The 17,662-nt window shown below is 36.4% G+C and overlaps 2 protein-coding genes across 2 annotated transcripts; both read left to right on the forward strand.

Moving 5' to 3' along the window:
- The first annotated feature begins 952 nt into the window (after positions 1-952).
- Positions 953-1,483, forward strand: LOC110732208. Its single transcript, XM_021912126.1, has one exon. It carries the CDS (start codon positions 953-955, stop codon positions 1,481-1,483), a length of 531 nt encoding a protein of 176 aa, XP_021767818.1.
- Positions 1,484-14,170: 12,687 nt separating this feature from the next.
- LOC110732210 (cysteine-rich receptor-like protein kinase 10) lies at positions 14,171-17,291 on the forward strand. The gene is made up of 10 exons (XM_021912127.1): positions 14,171-14,567; positions 14,726-14,839; positions 15,047-15,106; positions 15,209-15,331; positions 15,434-15,529; positions 15,665-15,825; positions 15,924-16,134; positions 16,249-16,486; positions 16,598-16,751; positions 16,838-17,291. The coding sequence occupies exons 1-10, from the start codon at positions 14,234-14,236 to the stop codon at positions 17,189-17,191; spliced, it is 1,845 nt and encodes a 614-aa protein (XP_021767819.1). The 5' UTR covers positions 14,171-14,233; the 3' UTR covers positions 17,192-17,291.
- Positions 17,292-17,662: the final 371 nt, after the last annotated feature.

Here is a 17,662-nt window from a genome sequence, read left to right on the forward strand (position 1 = left end):
TAAAATGTTTATATTGAATGTTGATTGATATAATCTTGTTTACTAAAATAAGTTGATTGCATGTTTAATATATATTTGATATTATGAATTGCATGCTGTGACTAGTATGGCCCAAATTAAGATAGAAAATACGATATACGTATTGTTACGTATTTTTGTAATCTTAAATACGATTTGCGTATCGTTATGTATTTTTGTAATTTTAAATAGTTTATTTAAATTTTTCATATTAAGTAAGTTATGATTGGAGAATCAAGAATGGAGATTCGAGCTTGCTATGAAATCCAGATGAATTGAGGATGGTGATCCAAGATGAATCAAAGAAGAAGGCCCAAGTAAATTAGATTTTAAAGGGTTAGGGGCCATACTAGATCACATTTAATTTTATTGCATTTTATTTATGTTTTAAAAATGTCTTCTTTAAGTTTATGAATGTTGCTTGTTTGTTAATGAGTTCACTTTAAATAACCAACATTATATAACTTAAGTCCCTAAAAGAATATTGAGCTAATTGTCTTTCCAATTCAACACCTATGAGGCCTTGTGAATTATGTGGTGGGTTTGCCCAAGCAAAGCATCATTTTAAGTCATAGGATAGTATGGGTAATTTTATGAAGGGAATTACATATTGTTTTGGTTATGCTCAACTAAGTTATCAAAAAGCAAAGTTTTGGACTTAGAGACAATGAGATAAGTTTAAAACATAAGATGACACTTATCGACCAAGAATTATAATTGTTATAATTAGTAAAGATGTTACTTACCTGGATCATTTAACTTGAGGGCAGGGCCCAAGTCCGCTTAAATTACTTGTGAAAGGATCTTGGAATCATTATTTTATATAGGGACACTTTTAAATAAAATAATGAGTAATAGCTTATGATTTTTGAATTTTAGCTATTTATTAAAAACATAATATTAATTCTTGCATTTTTCCTAATATGTAGATACCATGTCTCGTAACAATGATTCGTTTAATTTGCGTTCAATCCTTGAGAAGGATAAGTTGAACAACAACAACTTCCTCGATTGGGAAAGAAACTTGAGAATTGTTCTCAAAAGTGAAGGAATGGAGGATGTCCTTAATACCGAAATCCCAGTTCTAGCTGAAAATGCAACACAAGCTCAAAAAGCTAATGAGAAACGTATTCGTGAAAGGTCTATGCCAATTACTTGTCTCATGTTGGCAATGATGGAACCAAATCTTCAAAAGAGGTTTGAGACTATGGATGCTTATTCCATCATCCAAAACTTGAGATCTATGTTTCAAGAATTGGCAAGTCAAGAGAGGTATATAACAGCAAAACAGTTGCTTGATATAAAACTCTTGCCTGGGCAAAAGCTTCATGATCACATGTTCAAAATGATCGGTCTTTTTGAAAATTTAAGACGACTTGGAGTCAATTATGGCGAAGAGTTCGCTAATGATATAGTGCTTTGCTCTCTTCATGATGGATACAAAGAATTCCGTCTTCACTACTAACTAGTGTGAAGAAGACCTTACATGAATTGCATGGGATGCTTAAAATAGCTGAATAGAACATTAGAGTTGTTGAACCAAAGAAGGATGTTCTTATGGTTAACAAAGGGAAAGGTTTTAAGAAGAAATGGGGTGGAAAGAAGAAGGAGGTAGTTGGCAAAGGAAAAGAGAAACAAGTTTCCAAAACTAAGCCAAAACCCTCTTCTAAGAAGCAAAAGGTTGCTGCTGAACACACGTGCTTCTACTGCAATGCGATTGGGCATTGGAAGCGCAACTGCCTTAAATACTTGGAAGATAAGAAGAATGGTTGTGTTGCATCTTCTTCAGGTATTTATGTTATAGAAGTTAATTTAGCTAGTCTTTCATCTTGGGTATTAGATACCGGATGTGGTTCTCACATAATATCTGATGTGCAGGAACTAAAAAGAACTAGGCAATTGGCAAAAGGAGAGGTAGATCTGTGAGTTGGCAATGGAGCTAGGATTCCTGCTTTAGCTGTTGGATCTTATAGTCTATCTCTCCCTTATGGTTTAATATTAGAACTAAATAATTGTTATTATGTTCCAGCAATAACCAAAATCATCATTTCAGTTTCATGTTTGGATTCTGAAGGTTTTTCATTTATAATAAAGAATAATAGTTGTTCTGTTTATTTAAATGAGATGTTTTATGCCACTGCAAAATTAATTAATGGTTTATACATACTGGATTTAGACAACCATGTCTATAACATAAACACTAAAAGGCAAAAATCAAATGATTTAAATCCCACATATCTCTGGCATTGTTGTCTAGGACATATTGGTCCAAAACGTGTTAAAAAGCTCCATACAAATGGACTTCTCACATCATTTGATTATGAATTATTTGATGTATGCGAACCATGTTTGATTGGTAAGATGACAAAATCACCTTTTATAGGAAAAGAAGAAAGAGCTGGTGAGCTATTAGGCCTAATACATACAGATGTATGTGGACCAATTAATACTAATGCTAGAGGTGGCTACAGTTACTTCATTAATTTTACCGACGATTTAAGTAGATATGGTTATGTTTACTTGATGACGCAGAAGTCAGAATCGTTTGAAAAGTTCAGACAATTTCAGAATGAGGTTGAAAATCAACTTGGCAAGAAAGTTAAGGCATTACAATCTGATCGTGGTAGTGAGTACTTGAGTCAAGAGTTTGATAATCATCTTAAGGGTTGCGGAATAGTTTCCGAACTAACTCCTCCAGGCACACCACAATTGATTGGTGTATCTGAAAGGAAGAATCGTACTTTATTAGATATGGTATGCTCCATGATGAGTTTTGCTGATCTTCCAATATCCTTCTGGGGATATGCTCTCAAAACTGCTGCTTTTATACTAAATAGATGTCCATCAAAAGCTGTGGAGAAGACACCATATGAGATGCGGACTAGGAAAGTCCCAAAGTTTTCTAAGATTTGTGGTTGTGAAGCTTATGTAAAACGTTTACAATCTGATAAGCTTGCACCTAAATCCGATAAATGTTTCTTTGTGGGTTATCCAAAAGAAACAAGGTGCTACTATTTCTACAACCAAACAGAGCAAAAAGTGTTTGTTGCTCGAAATGGTGTCTTTTTGAAAAAAGAATTTGTTTCCAAAAAGCCAAGTGGGAGAAATATAACTCTCGAAGAAATTCGAGATGAGCAACAAATGGACGTGGTTTACACCATGTTAGAGATGACCCGACAAGATGAAAGTCAAGTTCAGGAGATGACGCATTCAACGCATGAAACTCCTACTGTCCCACTCGAATTTGATTCATGCGAACATTCACAAACAGTTGTAAATGATTCTTCTGTTGTTGTAGCTCCACGTAGGCCTGATAGGCCAAGAGCTCTGTCTAGGAAATACGTTGATTTCTTGATGACAGAGAGCTTAGAGCTTTTACTCTTAGAATGTGAAGAGCCTACCACCTATAAGCAAGCTATGATGAGTCAAGACTCCGAAAAATGGCATGAAGCCATGAAATCCGAGATGGAATCCATGTCTGAAAATCAAGTTTGGAATTTGGTTGATTTGCCGAACGGGGTAACACCTATATGCATATGGGTTTTTAAGTTGAAAACAGACAAGGATGGGAACTTAATTGTTCATAAAGAAAGACTAGTTGCAAAAGGTTTCAAGCAGATTCATGGTATTGACTATGATGAAACTTTTTCGCCAGTAGCCATGCTTAAATCTATCCGAATACTCTTAGCCATTGCAGCTCATTATGATTATGAGATTTGGCAAATGGATGTGAAAACTGCCTTTTTGAATGGTTATTTGCAAGAGGATGTGTACGTGACACAACCAGAGGGTTTTGTCGATCCTGAAAATCCTAGTAAGGTATGCTAGCTTCCAAAATCCATTTATGGATTGAAGCAAGCATCTCGGAGTTGGAATCTTCGATTTGACGAGGCTATCAAACAGTTTGGTTTTCTCAAAAATGAAGAAGAAGCCCGTGTGTATAAGAAATTTAGTGGGAGCAGTGTAGTCTTTTTGGTCTTGTATGTGGACGACATACTTCTCAATGGAAACAATGTTCCTATGCTACAATCTGTAAAGGTTTGGCTAGGAAAGTGTTTTTCTATGAAAGACCTAGGAGATGCAGAGTACATTTTAGGGATCAAAATCAATAGGGATAGGTCCAAAAGGAAGCTAGGTCTAAGCCAAGGTACTTATATTGATAAGGTCCTAAGCGGGGTTAGAATGGAAAACTCTAAGAAAGGTTTTCTACCTATGCGACATGGCATCGTACTTAGTAAGACTTAGAGTCCGTCTAACTCTGATGAACTAAAACAGATGAGTTCGGTTCCTTATGTTTTGGCCATAGGATCCATCATGTATGCTATGGTCTGTACTCGCCCAGATGTCTCGTATGCTCTGAGCATGTGTAGCAGATTCCAATCAAATCCAGGCATGACGCCCTAGAATGCTACTAAGAACATCCTAAAGTACTTAAGAAGGACAAGGGATGACTTTCTAGTATATGGAGGTGAAAATGAGTTAGTTGTTAAAGGTTATCTGATGAGCTTCCAAACCTACAGAGATGATTACCGCTCACAATCAGGGTACATCTTTTGTCTTAATGGAGGAGCAGTAAGCTGCAAGAGTTCCAAACAAAGCACAGTAGCAGACTTTACAACGGAATCAGAATATTTAGCAGCAGCTGAAGCAGCTAAAGAAGCTGTTTGAATAAAGAAGTTCTTGACGGAATTAGGCATTGTGCCTAGTGCTCTGGAGGGAATTGAGTTGTATTGTGATAACAATGGGGCTATTGCACAAGCAAAAGAACCAAGATCAAATGACAAGTCCAAACATGTAATGAGAAAATATCACCTCATTCGCGAGATTGTAGACAGGAAAGATGTCAGGATCTGCAAAGTACATACAGATGCGAACATTGCTAATCCATTGACTAAACCTCTATCACAGCCTATACATGATAGCCATACAAGGGCTATGGGAATTAGGCACATTGGAGAATGGTTGTGATTATGTAATAGTTTTAAAATGGTTGTTTTTTAGTATTATGCTTCTTGATATTATGTTTATAAAATAAATATTTCAAGTTCTATTGTTTAATTATGGTTTAGTATTAAATAAAATGTCCAAAGTAATTTACAATTTTCAATAGGTTCATCAAATGCGTGAATTAGACATTAGTATGGATAAACATAGAGATGTTATCATACTATCAAATTAAACATTAAGTGACTTAAGGTATTTTAACATTGCACACTTTCCTTCGGACAAGTGGGAGATTGAAGGAGTTGTGTCCTCAGTCGTTTGTACAATTACTAAATATATATTAGGATTAATTATGGAGATAAATAATTTAGTCATTTTAGGTGGTCATAGCGTTTTGCTAGAAACCAACTATGATCTGTGGGTTTATTATGAAGCCCATTACTAATTTGACTGAATTCTAGGAGGTCACACAATAAAGTATTGGTTTGGATCAAAATCTATTAAGGCCCAATAGTGGGCCTTGATGGCAGATTATTTGTGATTAGGGTTTTACTTTTATATGTGGTTGACTTATAAAAGTAAGTTTGACAACCCTAATTGAAACACTGTTATTTTCTGCCTCCTCCCATCAAAAGTAAGAAGAGTGTTACATTCATTCCTCTTCCGTACTAGCATACGTGGGGATCCAATCCGTGCTTGTAGACTGATTAGAGGAGCAACACTTGGGGCTCAAGATCTTCGCGGTAGAAAGAAAACAAGGAATTCACGCATCAAAGGTTGTAATTCCTAACCTTATTATTGATACTTATTATTATATGCATATGATCCCGTTTAGATGTTAAGAATATGATTCTTGAAATTCCGCTAAGCACATCTAAAATCCTTACACAAGGTCATTTATTTGGATCTAGGTCAATAAGTTTACTTAATAAAAACTTAGTAGCATTATTAAAACAATATACGTATTAATTAAAATTTAACACTACTAGAAAACAGGCCATTTTCAACGGAAAAATTCCGTCGAAATCACCCTGAATTTCGTCGGAAAACCCGTTTCCGAAAGAATTCCGTCGAAATCGATTGTCGGAAAACCTTTTGTAGGAAAATGACCTTTGCTTAACCTTAACCCACATCCCCTCCCCACCACCCTAACCCTAACCCGTATCCCCTCCCCACCACCCAAATACCACCACTGAAACCACCACCTACCTCGCTAGATCTTTAAACCACCACCACCCACCTCTCCATTCCACACCCTCCTAAACCACCACCGAAACCACCCAAAACCACCACCGATACCATCCATAAAAACATAAAAAAAATTTCGTCCAAAACCCGAATCTACCCACCACAACCTCGCTAACCCAGCCACCAAAATCCGAACTCCAACATCCACCACCACCACCATAAATTTTCAAAAAAAAAAAATCGAAAAAACAACAAAATTAATTAAAAAAAATATATACCTTAATTCGACCACACAAAACCTCGAAATTGGGTTTACGAGGCCAAATTCGATCATGAAAACTATAGATCTAGAGCTTTCATGGTCGAATTTGACTTGAAAACCTTGTGTCGTTGATGTTGATGGCGAAAATGACGGACATTTGTTGTTGTTGATGTTGATGGCGAAAATGGCCAAATTTGTTGTTGACGAAAATGGCGAAAACCGAAAGAGGGGTAAGAAGAGGAGAGAAAGAGAAGAAGAACGAGAGAGGAGAAGAGGAGGGAGAAGGAGAACGAGAGGAAAGGAGAGGAAGAGAAGGGGCGTAGAGGAAGAGAAGGAGAAGGAGAGAGGAAGAGAAGGAGGAGGAGAGAGAAAAAATGAAATGTGAAAGGAGGAGGAGGGGAGAGAATCAGTAGAAGGAGAGAGAAAGAGAATTGATGAAATTAAGGGGGAGGGGCGGTTTTTAAGGGTTTGTTTTTTTTTTATTATATAATTATATTCCGTCGGAAATTTCCGACGGATTTTATTTCCATCAGAAATGTTTATTTCGACGGAATATTCCGTCGGAAAGCCCATATATTCGACAGATTTTTATTCCGTCGGAAATACGTGTCCATCGGAAATCGGCCTATTTCTAGTAGTGTTAAAATACTTCATTTTACATTTGCTTGTAATTAGACTTTATTTATATATTAGGCTATTAGGATGTGTTGTCTTCACCTTAAAATAAGTTTATACAATTCATGCGTATAGAATTATAAAATAAGTTTACGCGTTTCATCCTAAATTTTTGATTTTGTATTTACAATATTCATATTTAGAAGGTTACGGGACCTAATGTCAAAAATTCACGGAAAGATATGGGATGCGTCTCGAGGTCATATGATGTTGTTTAGGCCCATATATGACCATTTGTTGGTTACATAAAGGCTCCATGAAAACCTGTAGCCAATACAAGACACGTGTATACGAAAACAACCATATTGATAGTTTAAAGGCAAAGTGGATGGTTCCACCCACCCAAAATGGATTCCCAAAGTGTATTGAGGTGTATGAGAAGCATCCCGGCAATAGTTTTTTTTTCCGAGTCCAAAAAAGGTTAAAATTGTCCAAAACTGAAGGTTATATAATCCACGCTTTAGGACAAATTTCGAAAGTTTTGGGACCCAGTGTTGAAAAATCTCGATAAAACAAAGGATATATCACAGGATCACGTTGGAACCATATATGATCATTATATGTTGTTATAAATGTCCGTGATGGCCTTGGGTTAATAAATTAGGCGTAATTTGTAGACGGATATACTGACAATTTAAGGACAAAGTGGATGGTTCCACCACCCGTCCAAATTAAATGGACTCTTGGATGTTTTTGGGTGTATGAGAAGCACCTCGATTTTTTTTCCAGGTCTAAAATCGTTCAAAATTGAAGGCTAAATCCACGCTTTCAAACCAAATTCGAATTTTTTTTTCCAAAAATGACCTGAATGCATGGGGTGACCCAAAGTCATATAAGTTGGTTTGGAATCATTAGACACCTATAGAGATGTCTATAAAGTCCCAAGAATGAATGAATGAGTTTAGTTTACACAATTCATCCTAAAATTTTCCGGCTATTTCACCAAATGCCACTGAGTACTTACAAAATTCACCAAATGCCATCGTATTTTTCAAAATTCACCAAATGCCACTAAAGTTTAGTACAATATCACCAAATGTCATTTCCGTTAGTTGACCGTCAGTGTCCGTTAGTTGACCATTAGTTGACCAAACAACTTGCCACGTGTGACGTTCTGATTGGTCTGTTTTTTTAAAAAAAAAAATTTAAACAAAAATTAAAAAAAAACCAAAAAAGTCCTGATTGGTCAAAAAAATTTTAAAAAAAAAAAAATTCAGAAAACCATCAGCTTCCCCTTCCCCCACCATCCACCCTAACCTCCACCACCACAGCCCAGCCCGCCACCCTATCGATCCACCCTAACCTCCACCATCGTAGCCCAACTCGCCGCATCTCTCCTCACCCCTTGAGTCGCCGTTTTCCCCCTCCCCCAAAACCCCATGCAACCACCGTAACCCCCAAATCGCAGCCACGAAACCCCAAAATCGCATCCCCAAAACCCCAAAATCGTCGCAATTATTGTAATTGGGTGGCGAATTGATGCGATTGGAAGCCGGAAAGACTAGGGGCCGCAAGGTACTAGTGCTGGCCGCGGTGACTGCGGTTGTGGGTGGCTGGAGATTTTTGGGCAATAATAGTTATTGTGAGGAGTACTATTGTTTGGTGGTGGTCGTGGTGTGAAAGTTGGTGGTTGCCACTGCAAATGCGCCAATTGTTGTTGTTGTTGGCGCGGGCTGCTTGCTGTTTGTTGCAGCGGTGAGGGTGGCAGCAAGAATTGGTGGGTGTGAATTGGTAGGTTGTAGTGGTTGGTTGACTACTTGGTGCGGCTGGTGGGATGCTGCTGGTGTTTGAATTGGAGTAGGGGGAGCAGTGAAGGAGAGGGGCTGCTGGAGTCGAAGGGAATACGAGGAAAAGGAGGGGAAGGGGGCTGCCGGATTTTGAGGGTGAGGGTTGTTTGGGTGGGTGGCCGGAAACGAAAAAGGGAGGGGAAGGGGGTTTTGGGTGGGGTGGCCGGAAATCGAAAAGGGGAAGGGAATGGGGTTCTGGGTGGGCTGGCTGGTGGTAGAAAGGGTAGGGTGGGGATTTGGTGGTGTTCTATTTTATTTTATTTTTTTATTTTTTTTAATTTTTTATTTATTTTTAATTTTTTTTAAAAACGGACCAATTAGAAGGTGACACGTGGCAAGTGGTGGGGTCAATTAACGGACACTGACGGTCAACTAACGGAAATGACATTTGGTGATATTGTACTAAACCTCAGTGGTATTTGGTGAATTTAGAAAAACACGATGGCATTTGGTGAATTTTTTAAGTACTCAGTGACATTTGGTGAAATTGCTGAAAATTTTCTATTTTGAATTTACATTACTCGTGTTATTTATTTATTTAATAATAAATTTAAATTCAAAAATTTTAAGATTAATTTTTTTTTAAAAAAGGAAATTACTCAAATTAGGATGAACTAGGTTATCCCCGTGCGATGCATGATTAGACTTAATCTTTCTTGTAATTTATATTTCTATGTATTACATTGTATATGAAGTTTAAAATTAGATATACAAATAATTTACATTTAAGGAAAGTAAAAAAATTTGAAATCACGATCAAATATCAAACAAATTAGGCATGTGAAATTATAACTTAGGAGAAAAACTTGGCTAATTGAATTTTATATAGACACTTATGCATTGAAGTCAAAAGTATATATTAAAAAAAAATTTAAAATCATTAATAATTGATAACATCACACTTAAAATAGGAGGAAAAAAATTTAATGTGAGAATGACACGTAAGATAGTTTGAGGGTTGATGATGTTAGCAACGTTTTGTTTTAATAATAGTTAAAGATTTCATTCACGTTATATGACAAGGCAAAAAACAACAACTTAATCAATAATAATTACTCCATAGTATGTAATTAAAAAAAACTAAATGGTCCCTAAAAATAATTAGTGTTAATCAGTTAATTGGTATAACCGTATAAATTGTGACTATTTGGGTTCAAAATAGTGTTTTTTTTTGGGAAATTCTACATGGTGGCCTCCTGGATTCAATTTTTCTACGTGGAAGACAAACTTTTTATCAACTCTCTTTAGTGACATCCAAGTTTGGAAAAAAATAAGTATAGCGCCCTTTTTTGGGTTTGATGGCTAATTATTTTTTTAATTTAATTATGGTTAACCAAAAAACTAAAAAAGTTAGCCATCAAACCCAAAAAAGGGCATTATACTTATTATTTCCAAACTTGGGTGCCACTTAAGAGAGTTGGAAAAAAATTTGTCTTCCACGTAGAAAAGTTGGATCCAGGAGGCCACCATGTAGAATTTACCTTTTTTTTTTTTACAACAGGTAAACAAACTAAATACTACCTCCGTAAAGTTTTAGTTGCAACTTTTACTGTATTTGGATGCTTAGTATTAGTTGCAACTTTCTCAAATCTTTCCCTTTTTTGTAAGTTTTTTTTGTTGAAAATGTCAATATTACCCTTATTTAAAAAATTAAACATTCACTTAGATAATTAATTACATTACACTAACAACTTAATCTAAATGTTAATCTAACAACTCACACCAAAAATTAACCCATTTTCCCACGTACCAAACTATTTTCCCTCAATTTATTCCATAGATGTTCATCAATTCATCAAATCTGATGAATGAAAACCATAGTTCTTAAACATTCTACCTCCTTCTTCCCAACTTGGCTCTTTTTCTCTCCTCTCAATCTCCATTTATCTCAACCTCCATTTGATTTCGACTCTGGCAAGCACTACTAGTAGCAACGTCGTCGTCGTCGTGGCTATGGTGGTTTTGCGGCAAGAAGGGAAGCAACACACATGGTTGCTTTCATGGATGTGATTTTTGTGGGTTTGTGGGTGGTCTGCATTTAAGGGTTTCAGGGAGTTTGTGGGTGGTCTCAGTAATTTTTGGTGGGTTTGTGGGTGGTTTTGGTGATTTTTGGTGGGTTTATGGGTGGTTTGGGTGATTTTCGTGGGTTTGTGAGTGATTTCGATGATTTTCGTGGGTTTGTGGGTGGTTTTGATGGTGTCGGTGTTGGTAGGTGGTCTAGGTTTAGGTGGTGTCGGGGGTTTCGATGGTGTCGATCGGTGGTCTGGGTTTCGGTGGTGTCGGAGGTGTCGACCGGTGGAATGGGTTTGGGGGTTTCGGTGGTGTCGGTGGTGTCGGTGGTGGTGGCGGTCTGGGTTTGGGGGTTTCGGTGGTGTCAGTGGTCTGGGTTTAGGGGGTTTGGTGGTGGTGGCCTGGTGTGTTGAGTGGCTTGGATGGTTAGTTAATCAAGTTTATTTTATCTCTCTTTTCTTTAATCACATACCCTTTTATCCCATAATCACCATTAAGAAATTTTAACTTGGGATTCATGTTGCCAAAGTTGCAACTAAAACTTAACGGAGGTAGTAACAGTTATATCTTCAAAGGACAAAGCCAACCCAATGGCTAACTGAGCTTTAATGGATAGTAAAAAATTGTTGTGCCGTTGTTGGCAATTGGTAAGTATTTAGGCCTCAAAATCCAGGCCTAATGAGCCTAGTTGTTAGCAAAGTACCTGTAATGAATCATTTTTCTTAACAAAAAAAAAAGTGTGTTAAATTTTGTTGGTTGGTGTATTAGCTTTCCTGGAGTACAACGAGGTGCAGAATAATACTGGTATATTGTCAATATTGATATTAGTTTTCAACAGCAGGTTGAAATTGCTAATCTTGTTATAATGATATAGATTTAAGCAATTTGAAATTTAAAATGATGCTTAATTTATCCTCAATGCCTGAAAACTTCTGTTTGCACGCATCGCCTGAACATTGATTATCTTAATCAAGCTAACAACAATTACAAATTAACTATAAACTAATATAACCATAATTGACATTTAAAAATGTCCATTATCCTATATCAATGGCATACATCGCGTAAAACTTAGTAAGCACTTCTGCTAATTAGGCTAAAGCATGAGAGGAAGAAAATAATCATGAAACTGAATAAATGAATATGTAGATCAGAGCAAAGAAAATTATACTTTTTCCGTTATTTTGTTGCATCACTTTATAAATACAGACTCATAGGTGATTATTGGAGATGAGAGAGAATAAAAAAAAAATGGACCCATGTGATAGGAGAGAAATAAAAGAGTTTTTAACTAAAAAGAAAAATGATGCAACTAATTAGAAACTTCCGTTTGAGGAAAGTAATGCAACTAAAAAGAAGCGGAGGAAGTATATGGTGAGTATATTTCTACCTAATACTCACTCATGATAGTCAATTTGTATTATCTACTGTGAAAACAACTAGAGCACCTAGAGTATTGTTACATAAATTTTATGAGTATGGACATAATATTATGAGTCATAAAAGCCAATTGTTTATCGAGAGTTAACTAAATACTACCTCCGTTTTTTTATTATTTGCAACAATTACTAAAATAGGGTGTTTCGTATTATTTGCAACAAACAATTTTATTTCCTTTTGTAGTAAGTTTTATAATGGTAAAATTACCATATTACCCTTATAAAAAATTGATTATGTACTAACCTACTATCTAACTATGATTAATAACCCCAAACTAATCAGATTCATCCTTCCAACCCCAATCAATCCCTGTATTTTCATTCTCACTTATTTCTCACTATCTCCTTCAACCATCTTCTTCAACCATCACCTTCAATGGCAAACACCACCACCAGTCCACCACTACTACCACCGTACCGATCTCCACTCTATCTTCATCTACCCATAAATTCCCCCTCTCTTTGTTCATCTCCCCTCAAATTCAACCACCACCTTCGCCGGAAGTCACCGTCGCTGTCCTGCTTGTCGCCGTCTCCGCTTTCTCTCTCTTCCTTCTCCTTTTGTTTCAGTCTTGTCACTAAAGCTCAAATTTGAAGGTTTTATGGTCAAATTTAACCATGAAAATTCTAGATCTAGAATTTTAATGGTTAAATTTGACCAAATAAAGCTTTAATTGATGATAGAGAAGCTAATGGTTTTTCATTTGTAACTTTGGGTTGGTTTTTTTAGGGGCAGGATTCATTGTGTTAGATTTTTCCGGTTGGAGGTGGTGGTTTTGGGGTGGGTACGACTATTTGGGGAGGGTAAGGTGGGTATTTTGAGATGGTGGGTGAGGTTTTTTGGAAGGGTTTATTTGAGTATGGGTGGTTTCTCGGTGGTTTACGAGGTGGGGCGGATGTCGGGATCTTGGTGGTGGTGTGGTGGGTCTGTGGCTAAGGCTCGGTTTGGTGGGCGCCGGGCGGCCTTGTGTGCCGGGGGTGCATGGGTGGCTCGATGGGACGATCTGGTGGTGGTGGTGTGGGCGATCTAGTGGCCTGCTGGGTGGTGGTGTGGGCGGTCTAGTGGCCTGCTGGGTGGTTTGTGGGATGAATTAATTAATCATCCACTTTACCCTAATCACATGCCCCACTACCTATTTATCCACTACTAAACAACTACTAAAACTTTTGCCTTAGCATGCGTGAAAAGTACACTTTTGTTGCAAATAACAAAAAACGGAGGTAGTACATAGAATTTGATCGAATTGGTGGTTAATAAGAAATTATTTTTTCCGTTTCTTTTTAGTTGATACGTTTTTTTAGTCACGTTTGTCAATGTATAAATTCAACCATTAATATCTTTAATTGCCGATAAGCCAAAATTATGAAAAGTTGATATTTAATTTTGAAAATAGATATCGTGACGAATCTAATAAGATCTTACATGACTATATTTTTCATTACATATAAAAGGTAAAACACGGTTAAAGGGTTAAAGGGGAGTGTGAATAGTGCTAAAGTCAAAACGTATCAACTAAAAAAAACAGAGGTAGTATAACATTATAATTAAAGATCAAATTGACAAAAATAAACGAAGCTAAAAAGCATGGAACTTCATGATCGAGGAGTTGTGAACAATTGTCAAAATGTCTCAGTTAATTTTAGCTGGCATGTTACAGATAGTGCTATATGCCTATATTAGAGAAATGTAAAGTCAACTGAAGTACTATAATCCGATAAGTACAGTCATAGTTATGCACATGGGATATCTTTGTCAAGAAGAAGAAGTCAATCAATAAAGTCAATTCCAATTTATACTTCAACTCCTTTATTACTACTTATGATCGATCTTACTTAGTGCACGCATATCTTTGTTTCTCTAGTACAAATAATATTCGAACAAGTACTTCATAATCGACGATTAGTCGATCATGAAGTCTACCGCAGAACATACAAAGATGGCCGGCGTCACGGTGGTAGGGCTTATAGTAGTATTGTTGTCAATGCAAGTTATGGCTACATCAGCACAAGAAGATTCTACAATGTTAGGGATGTGTTGGCAGAGGTTGTCAAACTGTAATGCTGCGTCGACGGCTCCGTCGATGTGCTGTAATGTACTCAAGGAAGATATACGAGAAGACAGGGAATGTTTTTGCAACGTCAAGTCTATTATCAATGCAAATGCTACCCTTGCGAACACCATGTCTCAGCTTCTCTTAGTTTGTGGAGTCCCATCTTCTTATAACACATTATGTCCTGGTAATGGTATTATCTAACATTTCATTCAATTTGTGAAGGAGAATTAAATTTTAGTATGGTTTTTTTATTTTTTTTCTTTTATGTTCTGTTCTCTTATGATTTTGATTCATTGAGTTCAGTGTAATATAAATGACAAATAAGAGTATCACTATAATTGCATCTTATTAATCTTCCAATTCTCCAAATCCCGTGGTCAGACAACGAAGCGCCTTCACCGACTTTACGTCGTGTGCCATCACAATGCCCTGCCACCTGGGATGTGCCATCTACACCAATCGGTATAGATTTGTCATTGTGATCTTCAATGCTTCTGCGTATATCTTAATTTATTTATAAATAGATGGATTATTAGATCTAAATGCACCCAATGCTTGGTTTGATTTAGAATAAATTAATCTTGTATTTTTGACATTTTAGCACGAGATGCAAGTTAAATTTGAACATTAATAGTAAGATAAATCACTAACTTGCTTTGTGCATAGCAGATACTTCATCAGATGAGACCAGTTCTCTAGATTCAACAACATCCTCCTCATCAATTCGAGGTAATATATAAATAGATTTTAGAAAAAGGTACTTATTAATTTATTTATTTTTTTTTTTTTACGTATGTTTGGTCATTGTACATACTGCACTTTTTTGTACAGGGAAACTTCATATAATAATCCCTGCTGTCATCGTTGCATTTGTGGCCGTGTTTGTGATCGTGACACTAGTCATATGCTTATGCATTTGCAAGAAGAAACCGAAACCAGAAAAATCTGAAGATGGTAATCATCAAAGCTAATATTGTTGGATATTAGACTGCCTAATTTTACTTATGTAATGCAATCCTTGATTTTATTTTTTCTTGTGTGTGTGTATATATATAGTGCATGGACTTGTGCAAAAATATGATGTCGCTCTTCCAACTCTGACTCCATCTGTCGTTGTTCCAATATCGAATGTCACAAATGATTCTATCTATGGTAATACTTTTATGATTTCTATCTAAATTTAGTTGTCACATCACTTGTTCAAATTACACGTACTATAAATCTAGTTCAAATTACATGTACTATCAATATGTGGTTAATTCCTTCCAACTCTTTGTGTTGTAAAAGGGAATATGGTTTCTGGTGAATTGCCTCAAACTCCAGCATCAAAGAATGATTTTGTGACAGCTGAATCGTTGCAATATGACCTAAGAACACTCCAGACAGCCACTAACAACTTCTCTGATCATCAAAAAATTGGTCGCGGAGGATTTGGTGTTGTTTATAAGGTTACTCCTTATGACTAATTTCAAACTCATTTGCATCTATTGTTATATTAGAAACAGATGTAGATAAATTCCAAAAATTTATGTTTGTTTTGGGTCAGGGAACCTTGGAGGATGGCAGAGAAATAGCTGTGAAACGACTATCGAACAGCTCTAGGCAAGGTGAAAAGGAATTCAAGAATGAGGTGGTACTGTTAGCAAAGCTTCAACATAGAAATTTGGTAAGACTAGTTGGATTTTGTGTAGCTGATAGAGAGAAGCTACTCGTATACGAATTCGTGCCTAACAAGAGCTTAGACTACTTCCTATTTGGTATTGTACTCTAAAACCTATTATAATTAATAGGTGTGGTGTTGTCAAGAGTTATGTCATTCATGTTATTCCTAACTTGGAATGTTTGGAATTTGTATGACTGATGACATACAGATCCTGAAAAACAAGCTCAAATGAATTGGTCAATGCGCTACAATATTATAAAAGGCATTGCTCGAGGAATGCTTTACCTCCATGAAGACTCCCCTATTAGAATCATTCACCGCGATCTCAAAGCTGGCAATGTCTTGCTACATGCAGAGATGAGCCCGAAAATTGCTGATTTTGGCATGGCCAGGATATGTGCTTTTGAACAGACACATATTGATACAAGTCGAGTTGTTGGTACTTAGTAAGTCAACTCTGCCAAAGGATGAAAACTACACATACTTAGTAACTTGTAAGAGTTGGTTTTATGGTCTTATATACATGCCTTATTCTGTTTCGTTCTCATGAACTACAGTGGTTACATGGCTCCTGAGTATTTACTTCACGGACAATTCTCCACAAAATCAGATGTATACAGTTTCGGCTTGCTAGTCTTAGAAATTGTAAGCGGACGAAGGGTCAATAGTTTCATCTACCAATCTGAAGCAGGCGAAAACCTTTTGATTTATGTGAGTATACGTACATTATACATGTAATTGTATTATTACCTTTATTTTTCTCGGCATGTTGACAAATTCCATATCATGTATATCAGGCTTGGAAATGTTATTTGGAAGAAAGAACATCGGAGCTCATAGATAAAACAATGAGAGATTCATGCTCAAATGACGAAGTCATGAAATGCGTGAATTTAGGCCTAATGTGTGTTCAAGAGGACGTTACTAGGAGGCCTACGATAGACATAATAGGTCACATACTCAGCTCTAAGCCTAGCGATGTTGTGACTAAGGCTCCTTCAATGCCTCAACCCCCAGCGTTCTTGTACAGCAGCAGTTCAGACCTATCGACGACAAGAAGCAACACTAGTTCATTGCCATCTACAGCAACAAGAAGTGACTCATATTCACTAACTGAAACTAATAGGAAGTTCACTGACTTTGGATCTTAAATGATGAAACAATTAATTTTCATTTCCCCTGTTTTTGAACATATACAAAGGCCTCTTTGTTAAGTACAGAGTATGCACTCTTCACTTCAATGTTATATCCTCTTTTTACCTTTATTTATTGTGTAGATATATATTCTACGTAGTATCATATATTATATACTCTCTTTCTTTTTTTTTTTTTTTTTTTTAATTGAAAGCACCTCAGATAAGGAAATGAGCAAAATATATGGTTGGTCGAGTGCAATATTTACATTTTATTTTAATTGAAGTGGAGAAAGAGCGTATATGATGGCCATCCATGAATGTAGCTATTGACCAATTAGTACAGACACCTTCAAATAGAAAGCAAGTTGGTAATTTTTTTTACTTATTTAAACGTGACCCCATTTCTTCTAGTAGTACTACTGACTTTTGATGCATCTTTCATCTTGACCTTATGAAAAATTATTTAATGGAAGTTAGAGAATACAA

The sequence above is a fragment of the Chenopodium quinoa genome, unplaced genomic scaffold, assembly GCF_001683475.1.
Source record: "Chenopodium quinoa cultivar QQ74 unplaced genomic scaffold, ASM168347v1, whole genome shotgun sequence".
NCBI lineage: Eukaryota > Viridiplantae > Streptophyta > Magnoliopsida > Caryophyllales > Amaranthaceae > Chenopodium > Chenopodium quinoa.